At 45.1% G+C, this 22,793-nt stretch overlaps 1 protein-coding gene across 2 annotated transcripts in view; it reads left to right on the top strand.

The window, feature by feature from the left end:
* The window catches only part of Pip4k2a (phosphatidylinositol-5-phosphate 4-kinase type 2 alpha), a 165,919-nt gene that overhangs the window by 125,876 nt on the left and 17,250 nt on the right, over positions 1-22,793 (top strand). For both annotated transcript variants that reach the window (XM_036188025.1, XM_036188024.1), the window contains 2 exons: positions 10,547-10,693; positions 16,361-16,399. In XM_036188025.1, coding sequence (XP_036043918.1) covers positions 10,547-10,693; positions 16,361-16,399 — 186 coding nt within the window. The remainder of the gene's footprint in view (positions 1-10,546; positions 10,694-16,360; positions 16,400-22,793) is intronic.

The raw sequence follows: 22,793 nt of genomic DNA, 5'->3' as shown, positions 1-22,793 counted from the left end.
TCTGAAGGCATACACACACAGGTGACTGGTACTAAAACAGACAAATCCACATACACCTGAATAATATAAATCCTTTAAAAGAAAACATGGTCACAGGCACAGTAGGGGTTACAGATAATTTAATCTTCCAAAACATTAAGTGAAACGAGACTTTACAGTGCAGTGTTAATTTATGTCACCTGAAACTCTCAGTTCAAGCCTCTCCTTTTTTTTTAGTGAAAGGATGGTAACAGCCATTTTGAAAGCCAGTTCACACATCACTTAAGCCCTCTCTGCTGGAACCTTCCAGAGACTGGATCTTTGAATGGTATTCACTTTGCATGAGATGAGCAGCAGATAAGGAATTCATAATCCTTGTTATTCAGCCCGAGAGTGGAGGCGGCAGGAGCTGTGATCTTGAGGCTATGACATCCATATATTTTGCAAGTCTGTTTCCAGAGTGTCATTTCTTCAGTGCATTGCAGTTCTAATAAGCCCATAGTTAATTCCGAGAAACAAAAGAAGAAATCTGTCTCTATTGATGACGCTGTGACATCATGTATACAGAAACTTTTGAGCAGAAGGACGCAGCAGCAGGTGCTGTGGGAGCCCACAAAGATTCCAACTTGTGGTTTGACTCAAGGTCAGAGCATCAGAGTTTATGTTGCTCCCCAAGGGTGCATAATAGGGTGCAAAGACATGGTTACCAGGTGTCTTATACTTCAAGGCCTAATCACAAGATGCTTTGCTGCAGGGCGTGGTTAATCAGGTGCTTTGGTTGTATGTTGTGCTTTGATACTGAAAGGGGGAGGTCTTTTGCCACTCCCCTTGCTAGTGTATAAAAAGCCCATTAGCAATAAGCTTGAAAGCCAGGTATTGGTGGCCCCATGTCTTTAATCCCAGCACTTGGCAGGCAGAGCCAGGCGAATCTCTGTAAGTTTGAAGCCAGCCTGGTCTACAAAGTGAGATCCAGGATAGGCACCAAAGCTATACAGAAAAACCTTATCTCAAAAAAACAAAAATAGAGGGCTGGAGAGATGGCTCAGAGGTTAAGAGCACTGACTGCTCTTCCAGAGGTCCTGAGTTCAATTCCCAGCAACCACATGGTGGCTCACAACCATCTGTAATGAGATCTGGTGCCCTCTTCTGGCCTGCAGTCATACATGCTGTATACATAATAAATAAATAAATAAATCTTTAAAAAAAAAAATAGATAGATAGATAAAAAATAAACTGCTGCTGGGTATTGACCCAGGGCCCTCCTGAAGCTATCCTGCATCTCTATCTTTTTTTCTTAGTCTAGTTCTATATTTCTTATCTAGCACTTCTCATTTCTCGATGCCTCACTCCCCACTTCAAGAGGCCCTTCAATAGGTCAGGGATAGACCCCAATACCGGGCCTGGACAAGTTGCCTATATTAGAAACACCAGTTATAGCCAGGCATACTGGCTGCATGTAAAAAAAAAAAAAGTTTCTGAGGAATGAAACAGAAGCCATGACATAATGTATAACTCAGGCAGGTAACATGGGGTAAAAAGTGCTTAATAAAAGTGATTTTAATGTAAACATAGCTTGTGCAGTGATTTCTTATTGAGAATATGGAATCAGACCTCAAGAATAACAGTGACTGACTTAGCCGTCAAGAATAGATAACGAGTTCACATGTTAAAATTTGGGAGCCATTATTCAGCATCTGTACAGATGAAAGCCCAGGTCATGGGTTCATTCAGTGGCCAGACAGGGTTTCCTTGACGTTCCAAAAGAGCGTGGTAAGGCTGGGAGCCCAGAAGTGTGAATGCTAGCTTTGAGAAGCAGCCAGGAGCAGCCTCTCCTGCCTGAGAGAGTAAACTGTGGTCTGCCACATGCTGTGAAGGTCGGTAGTGAGAGATAACCAGCAGTTGTAACCAGCAGTTTGATTTGGCCCTCTAAAAAGACACCGACCAGGCTATGTGAGGGCTCTGAACATGTGGATTTGGTAAACTGATACATCAGTACAACACGTAGGAACTCCCAGGTTAATTGTGCCCTTTGGCCAGTTGGAGAGGCTTCCTCATCCATAATACAGTGACTGAAAATGAAATAAATTTTTGTACCAACAACTTAAAGACCAGCTCTGAGGAGTAAACAGCTACTGTTGCTATTTTTTGTTTTTCCCTAAGGCAGAGTCTCAGGATATAGCTCATGCTAACCTCAAACTCAAGGTCACCATGGTTCCACCTCCCCAGGGTTGGAATTACAGGTATGCACCACCATGCCTGATTACTTTTCTATTCTTGTAGTCTGGAAATTAAGCATGGAGAAGGGAGAAAGCAAAGGTTCCTCAGATTGCCTTGTGCCTGTCAGCAATGGTAAGAAATGATTGGATGCTAAAGATGTTTTGGCTGTTTTTTTTCAATGGCACCAGACAGTGTAGATATTAAAGAAAAATCATAACGTTGTGGTACCCTGGTACACTTGCTTCTTGTTCTTGAAGTATTTGAACAGATTATTTTCCTAATGCACCTGTGATCTTTATGATCTTAAAAGGGAAGCTCGGAGTTGTGACTTAAAAGATGGAGAATGTAGCAGTACATTTTAAATATTTTATATCTGTAAAACATTGCCTTACCTCGCACACACATGCAGCATGGTTCATTTCTGGAAATGATTTTACAGAGTTTCCTTGAAACAGGGATCTCCCATCACGTGATTAAAAATGTGATTATTCCTGAACTAGTAAAATGTCTCAGTGGGCAAAGTGCATGCTGTGAAAGCTTGTGGACCCAAGCTGGGATCCCTGGAGCCCATGGAAACCAGATGGGGAAGCGCTTCTCAGTCTGTAATCCTGGCAAGATGGAAGGTAGAAATCGGAGAGCCCTCATGAGCTCAAGGGCCAGCTAGCCTGGTGCCCAGTGGTGAACAAGAGATCCTGTCTCAAGGTGGAAGGTGGGGTCTACCCCCAGGGTTCTCTCTCCACATACATGCCATGGCATGCGTATGCCCATAACGGGCACACACAGGCATGCACTCAGGCGCACATGCACGCACATGATAAAATACTGTGTCTGCATAACAGTTTCACTGAGAGCATTTTAGGGAGCCCCCCTGGTTCTTTTGGAGGTCCTCCCTCCTTGAATTTCCTTCCTTATCCCTTCCCTCCTAAGTCTTCTCACCCTGTGCATTTTGTTTCTCAGTTATCTGAGGCCCTCTTTCCTTACATTTACATGCTTGAGCAAAGAGCATTGTTTTTTGTGAGGAATGGTCTCACTGTGTAGCCCAAACTGACTTTGAATCTTCTCAGCCTCCCTGGTCCTGAGATTATACATGTGTATCACCACTCCCAGCTTGCACAGGGCAGCTCAAAAGCACCAGGTTTCTCCCTAGTTCCCGTGGAGGACCAAAGTTTCCTCTCCTAGTCAGTGTGAAAATAGCAAGGATGGAGAGGAGAAGCAGGCACCTGTGGATTTCCCCTGTCGACCTGCGACTTGAAAGGTCACCATTGGCCATCTTGTAAGTTCATAGATACTTGGGGAAGTTGGGAGACTTTCCAGTGTGAATTCTGTATTAAGTCATCAGATATCATTTAGTGACACATTCGTGGCTGTGAGGCTGTGACTCAGCTGCCTTTCCTTGCTCTTGTATCCTTCATGTGATACCTAGTATGCACAGAATGAGAGGGTGCCGGGAGGTTTTCCTCAGCAACAGTAGCTCTGCAGCAAATGAACTGTAGCCTTCACCAGAGACAGTTGCTTTGTGATACCTCTGTGCTGGTGAGTTTCTGCTGTCAGCTTGACACGGTCTGGGATCACCTCGGAAGGCAGTCTCAATGAAGTACCTAATCATAGGAAGAATCATCACCCAGTGTGGGTGACACCATTCCCTAGGCAAGGGCTCTTGAATTGTGGAGAAAGTGAGCTGAGGGCTGGCATGCGTGGGTGCGGGCATGCGGGCGTGCGGGCGTGCTCGCACCCAGTGCTCTCTGCTTTAGTCTGGGTGGGATGTGAGCAGTCGCTTCCGCCCCTGATGCATTGACTTCCCTGCAGTAATGGACTGTAACCTGGAATTGTGAGCCGACTCATCTCTTTCTCCCTGAAGTCGCTCCTGTCACAGCAACTGGAGGTGAAGCCGAGACCCTTTTATCTTTTTATGGCTGACACATGTAGCAGGCTTTCTCGGACAGCCAGCCCCTAAATTATGACACAGAGACTTACCATTAATTATGAACGCCCAGCCTTAGTTTAGGCTTGTCCCACTAGCTCTTATAACTTAAATTAGGTATTTCTTTCTTCATCTAAGTTTCGCCTCAGGGCTTTTTACCTTTCTTTCATCCTGCACATCCCACTTTCACGGCTTCTTCGGCATCCGGCTGGCAGCTTCCTGCCTGGCCCCTGGTGTCTCCTCCTCTTTCTCCCTCCTCCCTCTGGAGCCCAGATTTCCCCCTCCCACTTCTTCTCTCTCCCCGCCAGCCCCGCCTATCCCTCTACTACCTAGCTATTGGATGTTCAGCTTTTTATTAGACCAGTCGGGTACCTTAGGCAGGCACAGCAACACATCTTCACATCATTAAACAAATGCAGCACAAATGAATGTAACACATCTTTCCCTCGTTAAATCAGTGCAACACACCTTTACATCGTTAAAGTAATATTTCACAGCATAAACAAATAAATGTAACACACCTTTACATAGTTAAAAATATTCTACAACAGACACATACGTGCCTTTTTCTTGTGTAGTGTGCTTCATTTATGATGACATCATGAGAACTCCCGGGCCCTTCCCTGCATTGTAAATCAAATTGTACATTTCTTTCTGCTTTCAAACTCTGCAATATTCAGACTTCTGAGAGCTGAGAGTCCTAATATGATTGTGAACAAAGCAATGGGATTGTCTACACTGCAGAGTCTTTGTAAGATGTACTTCGGGTCATTTCCTTCCTTCCGTCTTTCTGTCCTCCCTCCCTCCCTCCCTCCCTCCCTCTCTTCCTGCCTTCTTTTCTTTCTTTGTTTATAAGGCTATGGATGTTTTTTCTGCATGTCTGTCTTTGCACCCTCTGCATGCATGGTACCCACAGAGCCAAAAGAGGGTGTCTGAGCCCCTGAAATCACAGTTACAGATAATTATGAACTGGTATGTGGGTGCTGGGAATCAAACCTGCATCCTCTGGAAGAGCAGCAAGCACTCTTAACCACTGAGCCACCTCTCCAGCTTCTTGTGTTGTTTTCTGAGGTTGCTCAATGTATTTGTTTATTAAGCGCTCTTTACATGCTAGGGACAGGTGTTGGGGATTTGAGAGTGAACACAATAGAAACAGTGGTCCCTTCATGGAACCTACGTTGTGCAAAGATGCTGCACTGACTGAGTTGAATCCTATGTGAGTAAAACTCGAAAGATGATCGTTGGCTGAAAATGCTAAGCTGGGGACCTGTTAGGATGCAGAGAGTGAAAATGGGAGATGAGGTGCCTACAGTGTGAAAGAGAAGATGAGGAGGAGGATTTTGGTCAAGGCTCTGGGCAAACCCCACATGTACAAGGCACATGGTGGAGGAAGAATTGGCCAACAAGTTAAAAAAAGAGAGACCCAGGAGAGAGAAACCAGATAGGTACCTCCGAAGCCAAGTTGAAACCAGGCAGGAAAGACCTTGAAAGTCCCATGCTCCATGGGAAGGACTGAGAAGCATCTGTCACATTACCGACCCACGAGCCATTGGTGGTCTGAAGAGGTGGAGGGCAAACCTTGGTGGGGAAGGAAGTTTGGAATGAATGGAAGACACGGAAAGCCGTAAGACAAATGCAGACTGTCAGGAAGTTGGTCAAGAGGTCAGAGGTGAAGAAGGATGAGTCAGATACAGGCTTGGGTTCAGTTCACTTCCTTTGAGCACAAGAGAGGGAACTTAAGCATGCCCACACATGTGACTGGAGATATGCGTAACCACAGAGCACATGTGGAGGTCCTAGGACACCCTCTCATCCTCGCCTTCCTCTGCGTTGGAGGCAGGATCTCTGTGATTTCTTCGAAGCCTGTACAAGGCTATCTGGCCCTTATACCTCCAAGGATTCCCCTACCTCTGCCTCTCCTTACAGATTGGTGCACTGGAGCACCCCGTTCTTATATGGATTCGTGAACAGCAAGGGCTTTCACCCACTAAGCCATCTCCTCAGGCCCTGTTTTTACTTTCTGTTTATAAAATTTTTCAAACGTTGAAGCAAATGTGTAACATGCCCATGTTACCGTGGTTACATCGCTTTGAGGTTTTGTGGAATCAATGTCACATACATAATGTTTCTCTATATATACTTCAGTTTATTTCTCTGAAACGTAGGTCTTTTCACTCTAACAAAAATAATGGACAGTTAATCAACCCCTCGGGACACTAAAGGCCTAGTGAGGGCACACACAGAGGCCCCCAGCAGTGATGCCTGCTGTAGAAGGGATGCTTAGGTCTTGGGTCAGATTCCTGAAGGATTCTATAGTACATTTAAACAGTGTCTAGTTACTACCAGGGGCCATGGAATCCTGAACTGAGGGGAGACAGTGGTACCTGAGAACTCCAGGTAGACCCTGGATAAATGGAGGGAGGTGTTGGAAGGAGCCTTACCCTCTCTCCTGCACTGGAGATGACCCGAAGAGTGACAACAGGAAGGGACAAGAGGCCATTGCCTTCCAGTGGCATCTTTTGTGGGCTAAATTGTGTAAGGATGGAGTCTAGATCTCTCTATGTTATACTGACACACACAGTGCTTGGCATATGACAGACACCCAGTAGACATGTTTTGTAAATGAATATTGAGAGTAAAGATGGGGGTTCAGATTTGAGGGAAGTAGAAAATGTCCAGATTACAAACACTGCTGCTGCATTGCTTCATTCTCATAAAAGCCCTGTCGTTGGGTCATGTGGTTCCCCTGAGAATGTTTTTCTTTTCCAAACGCAGGGGGTCAGAGAAGTTGAACGTTTCATCCAAGATCACAAAGCTATTGGATGGAGCCAGACCAAGAGGGTCCTGGCAGCCTGTGATTGGGCCATGGAGTAGTCCAGTGGGGACCGTAGGCATTGGTTTAGAATCTCTGGTCAGCAGGTTGCCTCTAGAACAGCGGTTCTCAACCTGAGGGTCAAATGACCAGGTCACAGGGTCACATATCAGATATTTACATTACAGTTCATAACAGTAGGAAAATTACAGATACAGAGTCACAACAAAATAATTTTATGGTAAAGGATTGCAGCATTAGGAAGGGTGAGAACCAGTGCTCTACCAGTTTCGGTTCTTGCAAAGAGGCTTTGGAGACTGGTGTTAAGAGTTGGTGAGCAGAAGGATGGAAAGATGTCTCAGCAGTTAAGAGCACTTGTTCTTGGAGGACCTACATTCTATTCCCGGCACCCACAAAGTGGCCCACAACCATTATTAACTCCAGTTCCAGGGCATCCAGCACCCTCTTCTGACCCCGGGGAGCACCAGGCAAGACCCTTGTATGCATAAAATAAAATAAATCCATAAATAAAAACTTAAAAAGAGAGTTTGTGTGCAGAGTTCCTGGGTCTACAAGTGAAGGGTCTAAGGAATGCCCTTGCTTCCACACCAGCACTCAACACCTGGAACACTTTCCCAGGTCACCGTTCAGAACTCCAGCCAACGGGTAGAATTTTCTCTCCTGCAAAATCCCTGATCCATAAGTTCTTTCTAGACTCTTAGTGTCAAATGCAGTTTGGCAGCAGTGACATGGAAAAGATGGGCTTTGATGTGATTTGTGGCTTTGCCTGTTTATACACTCAGAAGTTTGAAGTTCATTTCACCTGTGGTTTTCCAAGTGTTCATCAAAGAGCCCCATGGGGGAACCAAACCTTTGAGAAAAAGTACACGTGACACTTGTTGACAGAATGCTTCAGGGTTGGTTGTTTTTGCCATGCTGCCTAGTCTCTGGAAGTTGTTGTGTGTAACCTGTGGGCACACTTGAAAACAAGAGCTTGTTGATTTCCTGTGTGACAGTTTCTTCAGTATGGGTCAGTGACGATGGGTCAGTGCTTGCTCTGTGAGCCGGGCTTTCTGTAGCTCTGCAGAGAGTCCCATCTTGGCAATCCTTGTTTTCTGTGGCACTAGGGATTGAACCTTTGTCCTTATGCATGTGTGGTAAGTGCTCTATCACTGAGCTACAGCCCCATCCCCCAACACAGCCTTTTTAAGGAGAAGAATGTGAATAGAGGAGTTGATGAACCAATGCCCATGCCTTGGGGGCCTCTAATAGCCTCCCGTGTGTGCAGAATAATACCTGCCATAGAGTGACCCCCAGAAGAGACCCTAGAACACGGCTGTGAGAAGTTTGGAACACGAGGCAGATAGATGTGATATTACAGTTTCTCACCAGGGTTTTGAGTGACAGCTAGTATCACCCTGATACTTGAGAAAGAGTGGGGTTCAGTACGGACTGTGGCATGGGGTCTTTTGACATGCCTTCCTGTGCCGTCCTCACAACTTCATTCTAGGTGGGCATTTGGGTACTCAGTTTTCTGGAAAATGAAACTGAAAAAAAAAATAAAGTGATTTAGTTAACTTACTCTAAATCGCACAGTGTATAAATGGCTACCCAAGGGTCTATGCCTCATCTTCCTGGCTCACAAGTCTGTTCCCTTCCTACCTCACTCACACAGTACAGATGCCCCCAGACTGTGTAAAGGCCCACTCATCCACCGTCCACCACTGGCAGACATCACACTTTTTAATCCCTTCAGTCACTGTGGGAACTTTCCTTTGCAACCAAGAACTATTAACCACCTGTTGTGCATTGGCAGACCTCAAGTCCATTTATTGGCTTCAAATTATGCTCCACTCATCTGATTTCAAGTAACAAGTAGAGATGAAACTGTGGGAAAAAAAATTAGACTGAGTTCAAGTATTCAGCTCACCTGTTGTCTGTAAGGAAGGTGGGGAGGTGCAGGGGTCAGAAGCATCTTTGAAAATTGTCAGAATTCTGCATAGCAAAAACCAGACAGACATTGTTCAGTTCTAATGAGAAGATCCAAGAACTTTTTATCCTTTAGCTAGTTAAATATCCCCAGACTTGATTATTATTAATGTTTACCACTAAAAGGTCCAGTTAGAATATTTTTGTAGCTAGGCGGTGGTGGCTCACACCTTTAATCCCAGCACTTGGGAGGCAGAGGCAGGTGGATCTCTGTGAGTTCGAGGCCAGCCTGGGCTACAGAGTGAGTTCCAGAAAAGGCACAAAGCTACACAGAGAAATCCTGTATCAAAAAATAAAAAAATAAAAAAAAAAAATTTTTTTTTTTTGTTAAAATTTTGAAAACTCAAAATGAGGGTTGGGGAGATGGCTCCATGGGTCCTTGTTTAATGGGAAGACCTAGGTTTGAAACCCCCTTGCCCATGTAAAAAGCCAAGCAAGGCTGCATGTGCCTGTAACCATAGCACTGAGGGCAACAGAGACAGGCAGATCTTGAGAGCTCCCTGGCTGGCCAAAAAGCTTAGTCAAGAGGATGAGTCAGTGAGAAACCCTGTCTTAGGACAGAGACACTGAAGCCCTGTGTGGTCTCCCTGTACCAACACACAAGCACGTGCATACGTGTACACAACACATACATATACCAAAATAATCCAGAATACAACCCTTAGCTGTTGGTGAGCATCCTTCCAGGCCCCTGACATAGGTACAAAGGGTGGGGCACTCACAACACTGGAATTGTGGGGTTGATGCTACCCTGGAGGTTTCATCTCTATGTCTCAGACCTAAAATGGCTCATGTAGTGTCTTACCCCCATTGCCAAGGCCCCTGTGGTGGTATCCATAGTTAATCAAAAACTGCTTCCAAGAGGAAGTAGCGCCCTCTTGTGGCTCGTTGTCATATGACCCAAGTCATGTGTTTTTGCAACCCTGAGACTTGCTGGCAGCCCGCACCCGGCTAGGGAACTGCAGCTTGTTCTGTAGCTGGGGCCTCTTCCTGGCCATTGAAGTCTAGGTGAAAAATAGAATACCTAGGTTTCTAGCTAGCCCCAGACTTTCAGCAGCCTCTTCTTCACCCTCCACTACACCACCTTCAAGATCAAGAGGTGAGGTCATCTGCAGGACTTCTAGGGAAAAAGAAAGAGGACCTACGTAGACTATCCCTTCAATTAAGAGGAATTTCCCTTCTTGCTTGTGCTTCTGTATCCAATTTTGATGTTATGGATTAGTTGGGCTACTGAAAAAGTATCTCTTTAGTGTTAAGATTGAATGTTCTACCACAACTTCCAAGGCAAGATTGTTTTTTCATTTTTTAATTTTTTTTATTTTTTTGTTTTTCTTTTGTGGGGGAGGTTGCAAGGGCAGAGGGTGGATGGGGAGGGGATGAACATGATGGGGGGCATGATGTGAAATTCACACAGAATCGATAAAAATATTTTAAGATAGAATGTTTTCATGTTTATATATGGAGAACACAGATCTAAGGGGTGAATGACACACAGTGAATGTTTTCTGAAAATACCCCTCAAGAAGTGGAAATTTCTACTTAAATAAGCACCACAGTAGAAAGGTTGTTTCACAGTGATCCGCCATGTTTTGACAGCTCTTTTTCCATTCTCTCTCTCTCCTATATAGTACATAGTGGAATGTCACGGGGTCACCCTTCTTCCTCAGTTCTTGGGAATGTACCGGCTTAATGTTGACGGAGTGGAAATATACGTGATTGTTACAAGGAATGTGTTCAGCCACCGTTTATCTGTATATAGGAAATACGACTTAAAGGTGAGGTTGGCTTTGATCATTTTCATTAAGTGACTCAAGCTTACCTATCCACATTGTATATGCTATAATTAATCACGGGAATGAAATGATTCAGATGCTCCTAGAGCTTGTATCCAGTGCCATGGGATTCAGCAGTCTTTGCTACTACAAACACGTCAGCCATATGCCATGTGGTGGTCTAAGTGCCAGGAATGAGTGGAACAGACCAGGGCCAGCAAGACAGCCCAGCAGGTAAAAGTGGTTGTCCAACAAGTCTGATGGCCTGAGTTTGCTTCTCAGAATCCACGGTAGAAAGAAAGAACTGGTTCTCAGAAGTTGGCCTCTGACCTCTACCTGCATATGCAAACACACACACACACACACACACACACACACACACACACACACACGACAGTAAATAATTAAATAGAAAAACAGCAGAACAAGTCTTTAAGTAAGGATGTTTTATATATATATATTTTATATATATATATATATATATATATATATATATGTATGTATATATATATATATATATATATATTTTATATATATATAATTATCATTATTACTATTATTATTGTTATTTTAGGGAAATGAACAGGGGAAGGCCACACTATTTTGTTCACAGTAAACAAGTAGCTTATTGCTGAGCTACAGCCTCAGCCTTTTTCCTTGTTGTTTTGAGACGGTCTCACTCATTTGCCCAAGCTAGCATTAAACTCATTCTGTAGCCAAAACAGACCTTGAATTGTAATCCCCGGCTTGGCTTGCCTGAGATCACAGGCCTGTTCCACCAGGCCTAGCCAGTCACACATCTCTAAGCAGGGTGTGAGGAAAGGTGTACCTGAGAGGGTACCATGGGATTCACCGTGAAAAATGAGGGAAGATGCTTAACAAAGGAGACAGTAAAATCTCATAGACTGGACATTTCAAAGACTCGGAGTGAGAAGGAGCACCGGCAAATTCTGAGTGCAGTGATGTGATCTGACTTTCAGAAGTTCAGACTCAGCCAACTATGCCGTGGTTGCACGTCAAAACCAAGAGGGCATTGCGTTTTCATAAGTAAAGTTTTATTGATGTATCATCATGTGGATAGTTTGTGTTATCTGTGCATTTGCAGTAGTGAGCAAGTTGAGCGGTAACCACAGAGACTTGAGGGACCACAGAGCTAAAAATATCTACCCTCTGACCCCTGAAAAGGGTTTTCTTTCTTGATCTGTGGTATTGGTTATCAGGATTTTCTTTTTAATCTCAGAACTCATTCATGTGCACAGAAGAGGGCCCTAAAAAGGTTTGCCATGTAGAACTATGTCTATGGATATCTACAGTATTAGAAATGGATGCAGGGGCTGGAGAGATTGCTCTGTGGTTAAGAGTACTTACTGCTCTTCCAGAGGACCTGGTTAGTTCCCAGCCTCAGACAACTCATTACCATCTGTACTTCACTTACAGGGGAAGCCAACACCCTCTTCTGGTGTCTGCAGGCTCCCCCATATACCCTTACACATAAATTAAAATAAGAAAATCCTTGCTTAAAAGAAATGTATGAGAATATTAAACTCATAAAATTATTAAATATTGAAATTGATGTTAATATTTACTAATAGCTACTTTATATAATGAAAAATATTATATACTAATGGATTTTTATGAAAATAGCAATTTTTAAAGCAAAATATTAGTGAGACAAACATCATGGTTTTACTTTTTTAAATTTTTTTTGGTGGGGGCAGGGTTTGAAGACAGATTTTCTCTGTGTAGCCCTGGCTGTCCTGGAAGTCACTCTGTAAACTAGGCTGGCCTCAAACTCAGAGATCCACATGCCTCTGTCTCTGAAATGCTAGGACTATAGGTGTACACCACCACTCCTTGGCACATTTTATTTTAATTAAATTTATTCTTTGAGTTTCATGTGTATATATGGTGCATTCCATTCACATTTATCCTTCGCTCCCTCCCCCTTACTTCAAATGTCTGCAAAGTCTGAATTAATATGAGACAGTTGGAATGGTATATCTGAGTGTGCTCTCGATGTGTTGCGCTATTATTTGATTGGGGGGGGAGATCTGAGCTCACACAAATACACAGTTGGAAGGAGAGCTCAGGAGTTTTAGGGATAATTGTAGACATTCTTTGATAATACACCAAAACTTACCAGTGAGTAATAGCTCCAGTCTTAATTACACTGAGGAATTTGTACCCTGTTCATTAAAATATATTGTCAATAGCACGCACTGTTTCAAGTGTGTGATTTTTGTAATCAGACATGTCTCACTGGAGACTTATTTATTTATTTATTTATTTATTTATTTATTTATTTAATGTGCATTGATGTGAAGTTGTCAGATCCCCTGGAACTGGAAGAGACAGTTGTAAGCTGCCATGTGGGTGCTGAGAATTGAACCTGGGTCCTCTGGAAGAGCAGCCAGTGCTCTTAACTGCTGAGCCATCTCTCCAGCCCCAACGTATTTGTTTCGTAATTAACATAGTATCCCAGTGTCAGCATATTGAATTATACAGTATCAAAAGTCATGTGACCATCTTCCACCAGTCACGTGTGTGGGAAACAGAGGACAAATAATTCTAGCCGGGCGGTGGTGGCGCACGCCTGTAATCCCAGCACTCCGGAGGCATAGGCAGGTGGATCTCTGTGAGTTCAAGGCCAGCCTGGTCTACAGAGCTAGTCCAGGACAGGCTCCAAAAGCTACAGAGAAACCCTGTCTCGAAAAACCAAAACAAAAAAAAAAAACAGTTCTGCCAGATGTGGTGTCACACACCTGTAGCCTTAACAGTCAGAACGCTGAGGCAGTGGGATCAAAGTTCAAAGCCAGCCTGAGCTACATAACAAGTTTCAAGCCAGCCTTTAAATACAGATGAGGGCTTGTCTCAAAAGGCAAAACAAGCAAGCACCAGTTCTGACCTTGCAGGCCCCTGAGAGCACCCCAGGATGTGAGCCACACCTGGAGAATGCTGGAGTAAGTAAAAAGAAAGGATGGAGCCTCTGCTTCCACCCTCTGAATTCCACACAGACTGAACTTCCTGCACACGGCCTTGCCCTGGCCTGCATCCAGCTCTCAACTCAAGCCATTTTATTGCCCTGGAATTGCCCTAGGGAATCCCATCCACACCCAGGTCTCTCCTTTGACACCTGCTCTTTGCTGAAAGAATGGAGCGGCAGTGCTCACACTCCAGTGCTCACACTCCACTGAGAGTTTGGGGGTTCTAGGTGGTGCTCTGTCTCACTTCAGAAAGCCAGTGTGGCCTCAGAAGCCTCATGAAGTTGGCAGCTATGTGCAAGTTGCTGAACCTCTGAGCCTCCGTTTCCTGGTTTGTGGCAGCCCTGAGGGATAGCTTTGCCTGCACTTGGAGGATACACACTGCATACAGGATAACTTTGTCTGCATTTGGAGGATGCACTCTGCATGCATAGCCTTGTACAGCATAAGGCACAGCATACAGGAGCTTGAGGTCTCATCTGTTCTGCTAGTGTAGTGTATGAGTTCCTTCAGGGCAAGCCTTTTGTCCACTTAATGTTTATCCCCTTGAAATGCTAAGATAGCCCCGCCCTCAAGGAAGCATGCCCAGGTGTAAATTACCTTTATAGATTGGACATCATCGTGCTTGTAATGTGCCTTACCATTTCACAATGTCATCCCCTTCTTTTTCTTATAAAACAGAAACACTTTTCTTGCCAGAGCCCTCAAGTGCATGGAAACCATAATCTTGGTGTCATTTCATGATTCCAATTCAAGGCCCTAACTACTGTCTCAGAGTTCCATTGCTGCAACAAAACACCATGGCCCGAAAGCAAGTTGGGGAGGAAAGGGTTTATTGGGTTCACACTTCCAGATCATGGTCATCATTGAAAGAAGTCAGGACAGGAACTCCAGCAGGTTAGGATCCTGGAGGCAGAAGCTGATATAAAAGCCATGGAGTGGTGCTGCCCAGGGAATAGGGCCACCCATGGTAGGAAGGGCTTCCTGCCTCAACATAATCAAGATAATCTCCCACCAGACACCCCCACAGGCTAGCTTAATCTAAACAGCCCCTCATTAAGACTCCTTTCCCAGGTGAGTCTAGATTGTGACAAATTGACAATTAAGAATAACTATCAGGGGGCTGGAAAGATGGCTCAGCAGTTAAGAGCACTGGCTGCTCTTCTAGAGGTCCCAAGTTCAATTCTCGGCAACTACATGGTGGCTCACAGCCATCTGTACTGGGGTCTGATGCCCTTTTCTGGCACACATGCAGATAGAGCAGTCATACACACATATAAATAAACCTTAAAAAAAGAAAAGAACCATCATGAGTACAAACAGGACCCACACCTGTGCTCCTGGAATGGCCCCTCTGCCTGGTGCTCCTCTGACTTGTCCCCAAGAAACTTCAAGTGTTTTCCCTGGGCCACTCACCACAGGCTTGGTGCCCACCAGTGCTGAGCATGCCAAGTGCCAGGGAGTGGAGATTTGGAGGGGATGGGGTAGGATGGGGGTAGGGAGGTCAAGCCTTCTCCCCAATCTAGGGTCCCCTTCTGCCAGTTCCGGCATCTGTGGAGTTGAGTGTGCACGCATCAGTGGACAGGTGGTGATGGGAAGACGTTTTCTTTTTTCTTCCTGAAGCTAACCAATTACTTTGCTCCAGTCAAATATGGCTTCCCTTCATGAATGGCCTCTTGAATGAGCCAGTCCTCCACCGTAGCAGTTCAGGCATCTAGTGCTGGGGAGAAAGAAATTTCGTAACTCTGTGGTTCTTCTCCAGCCCTTGGTCAGCAAACACAGACTCTGCCATGAGTGAGACACAGAGAATTAAGTCATGATTGCTGAATCCATGCATTTAGGAAGCTAAAGTAAGACTCAGCTTGTCTATGTGTTCCTCGGCTTTTCTTTTGAGTTAAAATCTTCCCCCAAAGGAAAGTTTCTCTGCTTGAACACTGACTGCCCCCAAAGCCTCCTGTGGACCTCAGAGGTGACTCCCATCAGACATTTTGACTGACACAGTTTTGACAGACTGCTTTTGAAAACTGGTGCAGGGACTAGGTGCTGAGGAGATCAAGGGCTGTGTTTTCCTCCACCTTGTACCCCTGCGCTCAGCATCGGGCCTAGAACAAAAGAGGTGTAGGGAAGCCTGTGGCTTTGAAGGGATCTCCAAAGGAAAGGGAGTGAGAAAGTGCTCACAGAGGATGTGCCGGGCTCAGTGGAACTGTCCTTAGTAACTAACCCTGGGGAGAGGGCATGTGACACAGAGAAGGCTGTCAGAGGCAAGAATGGTCCACATCTGGAGGTCGTGATGCAGGAAAGGGGCATCCAATGCTTTTCTTGCCACAGCCAACTGATAGCCCACCTCCCTTTTGAAAATAGTGAAACCAGCCATTTCCAGCACCTGATGCAGTTTTGATCAGTGCTTAGCAAGTTATTGCTAAGGTTTTCTGATTTCCAAGCAGGTGGGTAAAGAACCAGAGATCAGTCTGATAAAAATGACAGGAAAGGGGTTGGAGGAGAGTGGACGGTAGACAAGGACACTTACGGGGGGAACCACAGACCAGGCGAGGGCTGTTGGACAAGGGGAGCGCGCTGAGGGCGGACCTAGAACAGAGCAGGGTTTGTTTCCTCTCTGCTCTGCCCAGGACCACTTACATACTATGTCCGTTTCATACAAGTTCATTCTGACCATTTCTTTGTGTTTCAGGGCTCTACGGTGGCCAGAGAAGCTAGTGACAAAGAAAAGGTAAGCACCATGACTGTCCAGGAGCATGGCACCATGTCTGTCCAGGAGCATGGCACCATGACTGTCCAGGGAGCATGGCACCATGTCTGTCCAGGAGCATGGCACCATGACTGTCCAGGAAGCATGGCACCATGTCTGTCCAGGAGCATGGCACCATGACTGTCCAGGGAGCATGGCACCATGTCTGTCCAGGAGTATGGCACCATGACTGTCCAGGAGCATGGCTGGCTGGTACAATGCTTCTGCTCTTTCTTCTCTTACCCACTATGGTTCTTCCCATTCCCCTGCTGCTGCCACCAGCACAGGCAGCAGCCCCTGCGGCCTGGGGATGCATGCCTTCATCTCCTTGCTCCGTGGCTGGATGATGCTGTAGTTACTGGTCATGTGTACACTTGACAGGCATGGGTCACAGGTAACCTGCTGTGTACAGAGAGCCACCTATACCGTAAACTTAGCTGAGATGGGAACTCCCAACTCAGAATGTGGGTCCCAGGGGTTGAGGAACTGGGGTCCCAAGGCCTCTTTACCCTAGTTAGTCACGTGTGACTCTTTCCTTTGCCTCTGTTCATTTTCTCGACTGTTACGTATTGACTTGGGTGAGCTTCAAATTCCTTTTCGAGTATACAGAGGCAAGATGAGATCGGAGTTGGTTTTGCTTTTTAAAATGAAGGATGAAAAAACTACATCTTTGTTGTCTTGATTGATTGTAAACCAGGTAATACTTGAGTCCCATTTGCTTTCTTTTACAAATTACCAGACTTGAAGGGTCAGTCTTTAGGGGACATTATAAAGAGGCCTTTCAGTTTTAAAAGTTAAAAATACAGTATTTCAGTATTGGTAAATAAGATATGGGCTGAGATAGGATTGATTAAGCAGAAAGAGAAGTTTGTTAGATGTTAGTGAAACATTCCAAGAGACAACTGTAAACTGAAATGTGTATGCATTTATGCTTTATAAAATACATTAGACGTCAATAGGAAACAATTCCTCACGAACAGCTAAGTTTATAATTGGAATTCTTTGCAGAAGTCTTCCTGAGAGATCCACATTTTAAGTCAGTTTGAAGACTGCAATTAGTTCAGATTGGTAGACGGAGACAGGAAGAATTGGATCCAGTTTTGTTCAAAGTGAATTACTTGGAAGAGACATGGAAAATTAGGATTAAGTGATTACATGTTGGGAAGACTTGAACAGCGGTAACAGGTCGGCGCAGTAGTGAACAGAGAGGAAATTCACACCTGTTGGGTTATGATTGAAGAACAGGTGAATGGTAACAAGTTGGAGCACTAGTGAACAGAGAGGAAATTCACACCTGTTGGGCTGTGACAGAAGAACAGGAGAATGATCAGACATTTAAGATATTGATTTAATTGATCAGACATTTGAGATATTGATTTAATTGATCAGACATTTGAGATATTGATTTAATGGAAGACTGGGAATAAGATTTGGGCTGATTAAAAAAAAAAACTGCCATTCTAGGTGAGATAAGAAAAAAAAATGGTTTCATGTGTGATTTCTTTTCAAAATTAAAATACATTAAAAAGAATTTGGAAACTGCCTTTCCTGTATGTAGCTCTAAACTAGCTCAGACTGACACATTGGTCAGATTGATGGATGGGGGGTGGGGAGAGGCTCACCTGCACTCTAGAGTATTTCCACACACCAGCCTCAGAAGGTCTTTTCTTTACTACCCCATTTAAAGCTAGACTCAAGAATTCAAATTTTTTATTAAGTTCTTTTAGAATATTACTTTGTTTCAATTTGAATTTTATGAATTTGCACATATCTACTCTGCTGTGTTCATTCAGAAGTGTGTGCATGTGTACGTGTGTGTGTGTGTGTGTGTGTGTGTCTGTGTATGTGTCTGTGTGTGTGTCTGTGTCTGTGTGTGTGTGTGTCTGTGTGTGGTTATGTGTGAATGTGTTTGTGTGTGTGTGTGTGTGTCTGTGTATGTGTCTGTGTGTGTGTGTGTGTCTGTGTCTGTGTTTGTGTGTGTCTGTGTGTGGTTATGTGTGAATGTGTTTGTGTGTGTGTGTGTGTGTGTGTGTGTGTGTGTGTGTGTGTGTCTGTGTCTGTGTCTGTGTCTGTGTGTGTGTCTGTGTGTTTTCATGGTTACTGTCCCAGCTTCAGGGGCTGAAATAATGGGTCACTCAGCGACATCCTGTCGAGATACTGCTGTTCAGTAGGAAATGGTATTATCATGTGAGGAACCTCACAGGCTGCCAGGGAGCCCTCAGATGCTTGAGTATGTAGCTGAGGAGCCTAACTCAGGCTGGAAGGGACCAAACAAGAAAAGGCTTCCTGGAGGAGGTGATTTGGAGACAAGTGAAAGATGAAGGAAGGATTGATTGAGGGAGAGAGCAAGCTGCAGAGTGGGCACTGAGTGGGTCAGCTGCAGGGAGAGAGCAAGCTACGGGGAAACCTGAGCCAGTTGGGAGACCAGTGCAGTAACCCCAAAGTGAGGCCTGGGCTTGGCTGGTAATGGCTAGCCATACCACAGAGTATGTAGTGAATAGAAAAATAGAGTGAATTTGTTGATTTGGATGAAATGTGGAAGGTGACCAGGACAGGGAGTGTCTAGAGGGAGGCTGTAAACCCCCCACACTTCAGATTTGGCCAGAGGATCATTGCACTCCCTGAAATAGGAAACAGCAGGCAAAGGCTTTGAAATGCAATTGTAGCATCAGAACAGAGACCCCCACAGGCTCATGAGGCTCAACAGAGGTCACCTGGTGAAGGAAGGTGGTCAGCACAGACAGGAGTCACCCAAGCAAAGTGTTGGGTAGAAAAGACATATGTTAGTCACCAGGGAAGAGAGTCCTGCCACAGTCAACCACAGCCAGATGAGCAGGAGTATGGACCATTCACTCAAATATCTATTGGGCACCTTGCCAAGCTGCAGAGGGTGCCCCAGGAGAAGGTGGGTAGGAGCAGAAGCCATATTGCAGTGGTAAAGAAGTGTGGAGGAAGGAAATGGTGGCTGTCCTTGATGATTTCACTGTGCACTAGTGAGTGTGTGTTCTTACCCTTCACCCATGCTACCTTGACGAGGCCAAGAGCCAGCAGCAGTAACTTGATTTACAGGTTGCTGAGTGAGTGAGCATTTCTGTCAAGCACAGCAAGTATCTAGCTTTTAGTACATGAGACGCTTTCAGAGCCTGAACATTATTGAGACTTTGAAAATTATCGGGAGAAAATACGTCATTTTTTAAAGGGCCACACATACATTCCTGCATCGTAGCCACAGAGTAGCCCAGGCAAGAACACATGGACACGGTAACATCTGTACTCCATGGCAGTTGCTGGGTTACACACACACACACACACACACACACACACACACACACACACACACACACACACCTTGAGTTGCCAAGTCCCTAGAGTCCCAGTCCAGCAACACTGGTTTTGATATCTTCAGGCTCAATCTACAAGGGCTGCTCCAGCAATAACCAAGGCCAAGACAGACATTTGTAGCCAATGGTTCCTGGAGCCCATCTTTACACAGGTGTATACAAGGGAAAGTCACTAGCCTCGGACACATTATAGCTGTGACACTTCCTTAGAGACACAGACTACCTGTCCCTGGTCTCCTCTGATGTGCTCTAGGACCACGTGCTTTCCAGAGACCAGCAATAGCCACAGTTCTGCCCTTCTCCCTGAAGCCCCTCAGCCCTTCACTGTAAGTAGAAACCCGAATACAGAATGTGGTTAAACACAAATCCATCTTCCTCCACCCCCAGCTAGGATGTTCTTTTACCTCTGCTGTGGGTAAAGAGCCAACGTTCCTTCGCCATTGCTCCTGGTGGTGGATTTGCAGATCCCACAGGGCTTGTGGTACAAGAGGTCAGACCCCAACTATGTGCAGAGCTGAGACCCAGAAGCTGAGGTCCCTGAGCACTGTCACACGGCTGTGGGCTTGGTCATGCTCTCCCTCCCCCCCCCCCCTTAAAGGGCCAGCCCACTTGAGTCCCCCTCTCCCCAACCCCACCTCCCAAAAGGGGTTAGAGGATGGCCTAGTCCTCAGGGTCTGCGGCTGTCTTTCTGTCCCCTCTTAACTAGCCCTGAACCTAGGCTTCTGGTTGTCAGCACAGGCAGAAAGACCTTCTCTTCCTCCTGGGATTTTTGTCTATGCTAATATTGATGTATTGGCACGCAGGAGACTATCTCAAGTTGAACACGCATCTGGCCATATTATCTTTACATTAAGACAGTGCAGTGATAATTTCTATCCAGTACCTTAGCTAAGGCCATACAGTTCGGGAGTGACTGAGTCAGAGGTGGAACCCCAGGGGCCCTAGCACCAGAGTTCACATGTCTGACTACCGTGTATAATTGCCTTCTCAGCGTCTGGTCTCATTCTGTCTTCTGCCCTTTGCTTAAAGCACATAAAAATTTAATCCCAGAAGTCATGAAAATAAAGGAGAAAATAAACTACATAACCAAACCATGGCATGAAGGCTAAATATGGGGCTAAAACAGTTCGCCCAAGGTCTTAACTTTCTTTTTTTTTTTTTTTTTTAAAGTAATCAAGTAAATGATCTGGCTTAGCCAAACAACCCATTTATATCTTCTCCACCTAAGGAGTTGAGCATTTTTCATGCATGATTTCAAGTGTTTGGTTTGGGACACGGACAGTCCTTGGTCCTGTGACCCCTGCCCTGCCAGCAGTACAGAGGCTGACACTCACCTTGAGGAAGAACCCAGAGCCTGGCTCTGTGTTGGAGGTTTGGATCTGACAGCTCTTCCCACAAAGGTCAGATGCTTTCTAGGGCTACTTCATTCATCCATCCATGTACGGTTCAGATTCTAACTGAGAAGGGAGGAGACATAGCTTGTACATCCGGGATGCAAAGGCAGTCGGAATGAGAGTCATCCAGAGAGTGTGGCTATGGAGAGGTAGGGTGGAGAGTTTTCTGATAATCCAGAAACACCCAGCTACGTTCAGTTAGTGGAATGTATTCCTATAGTTTTACTCCGACGCATTGGGCTTTTAGGGTATTTCTAACTGCTTGCCTTTCCTTCTCCTCACCCCACCCCCCAGCTGTTGGTTTTCCCTCCTCCCATGATCAGTGAATAGTTTTAACTCCTTTTTAAAAGCATAGCATTTGGGGGGTTACTAAATAAAACCTTAAACACCTTCAGGATCATCACTGGTACCTGTGGTTTGAAATACTTGGGGAAGGCTGAATATGCTTTTTTCCCCTTTATTTTAGCCTCTTAGAAAGGAAAGCTAGTAAGTGTGGCTGTAATTGCCGTGTGTCACCGTCCTGTTCAGAATGATTGCTAGGATGTGGAGCGCCCTTTCCAGAGCCTCCGCTGGCACAGTTTAATTAGTGATCCCAGCTCTTCCCTTCTCCAGTCTTCCTTCGCTGGAGTCACTCCATTTCCCATACTTTTAACTTGTTGATGACAAGTTTTGAGACTGTCATTTTCCATGTTTAGTGATATAGGTGCAGACAAGTCCCATCTCTTGGATTTCATCTTGACACATAATTAGTGTGATTTGCATTAGCATAATAATGGAGCTAGAACTGGAGGAGATAAAGTCCCTACATTCTAACAATAATGGAATTACTTTTATGGCAACAAGTATCAGAACATGCATATACAGATGTCTAAAAAAATTTTTTATGGAAACATTCCTTTTAAAAAAAATTGTCAGCTTCTGACAGCTGCTATGACTTGTTTTATTCCCTAATTCTTTCCTTTTTAGTGGAAGGGCATCTTCCATTCATGACTGCAGCAGACAGAGATATGCGAATCTCCCTGGTGGTCGATCTTTTCACAGCTGCGCTCCAATTCCAGTGTGACATCAAATTACTAATTATAGCTGAGCGGACTGCTTTTTACAAATGACAGTCTTAGCATGCTGCCTGCTAGCCAGCTCCACAGCAGGGACTCTGGGGGAGTAAAAGAAAACGGAACTGGACTCACTTGATCTCCAGGGGATTTGACCTGACTCTTTAAAAAGCCAGTGTTCTTGAGAGAGAGAGTCCCGGGGATTTACACAAATACACAGTTTTGCTCATCGGTCTACATGGTTCTCCCAACTTAGGTCCGATTTTCTTGGGTGAAGTGAATCCTGTGGGATGGAAGTCAGAGGGTCAGAATAAGAAGATTCCTTTAACAAACACCACCTTTGCCCTGGACCCACTGGAAAGAAAGCAGCTGCCCCGCAATTGGTATTTACAGAGCTACATTGGCAATGGTCACTGTTGACAATGGGCTACAGAAGGCCTCCTTGTTGATTCCCATGGGTCATGAATGGCCCTGGTGATTAGGAGGCTGCCGCTGGTTCTTCTCTGACATTTTACCTGACATTGCTAGCTGAAGGTTTCATGGAGTTAATCAGTAATGCCCTCCCACCTAAAGTTGTTTTCCCAAACCA

This window comes from Onychomys torridus, chromosome 5 (genome assembly GCF_903995425.1).
Source record: "Onychomys torridus chromosome 5, mOncTor1.1, whole genome shotgun sequence".
NCBI classification, from domain to species: Eukaryota; Metazoa; Chordata; class Mammalia; order Rodentia; family Cricetidae; genus Onychomys; species Onychomys torridus.
This window is presented reverse-complemented; position numbering and strand designations above follow the sequence as displayed.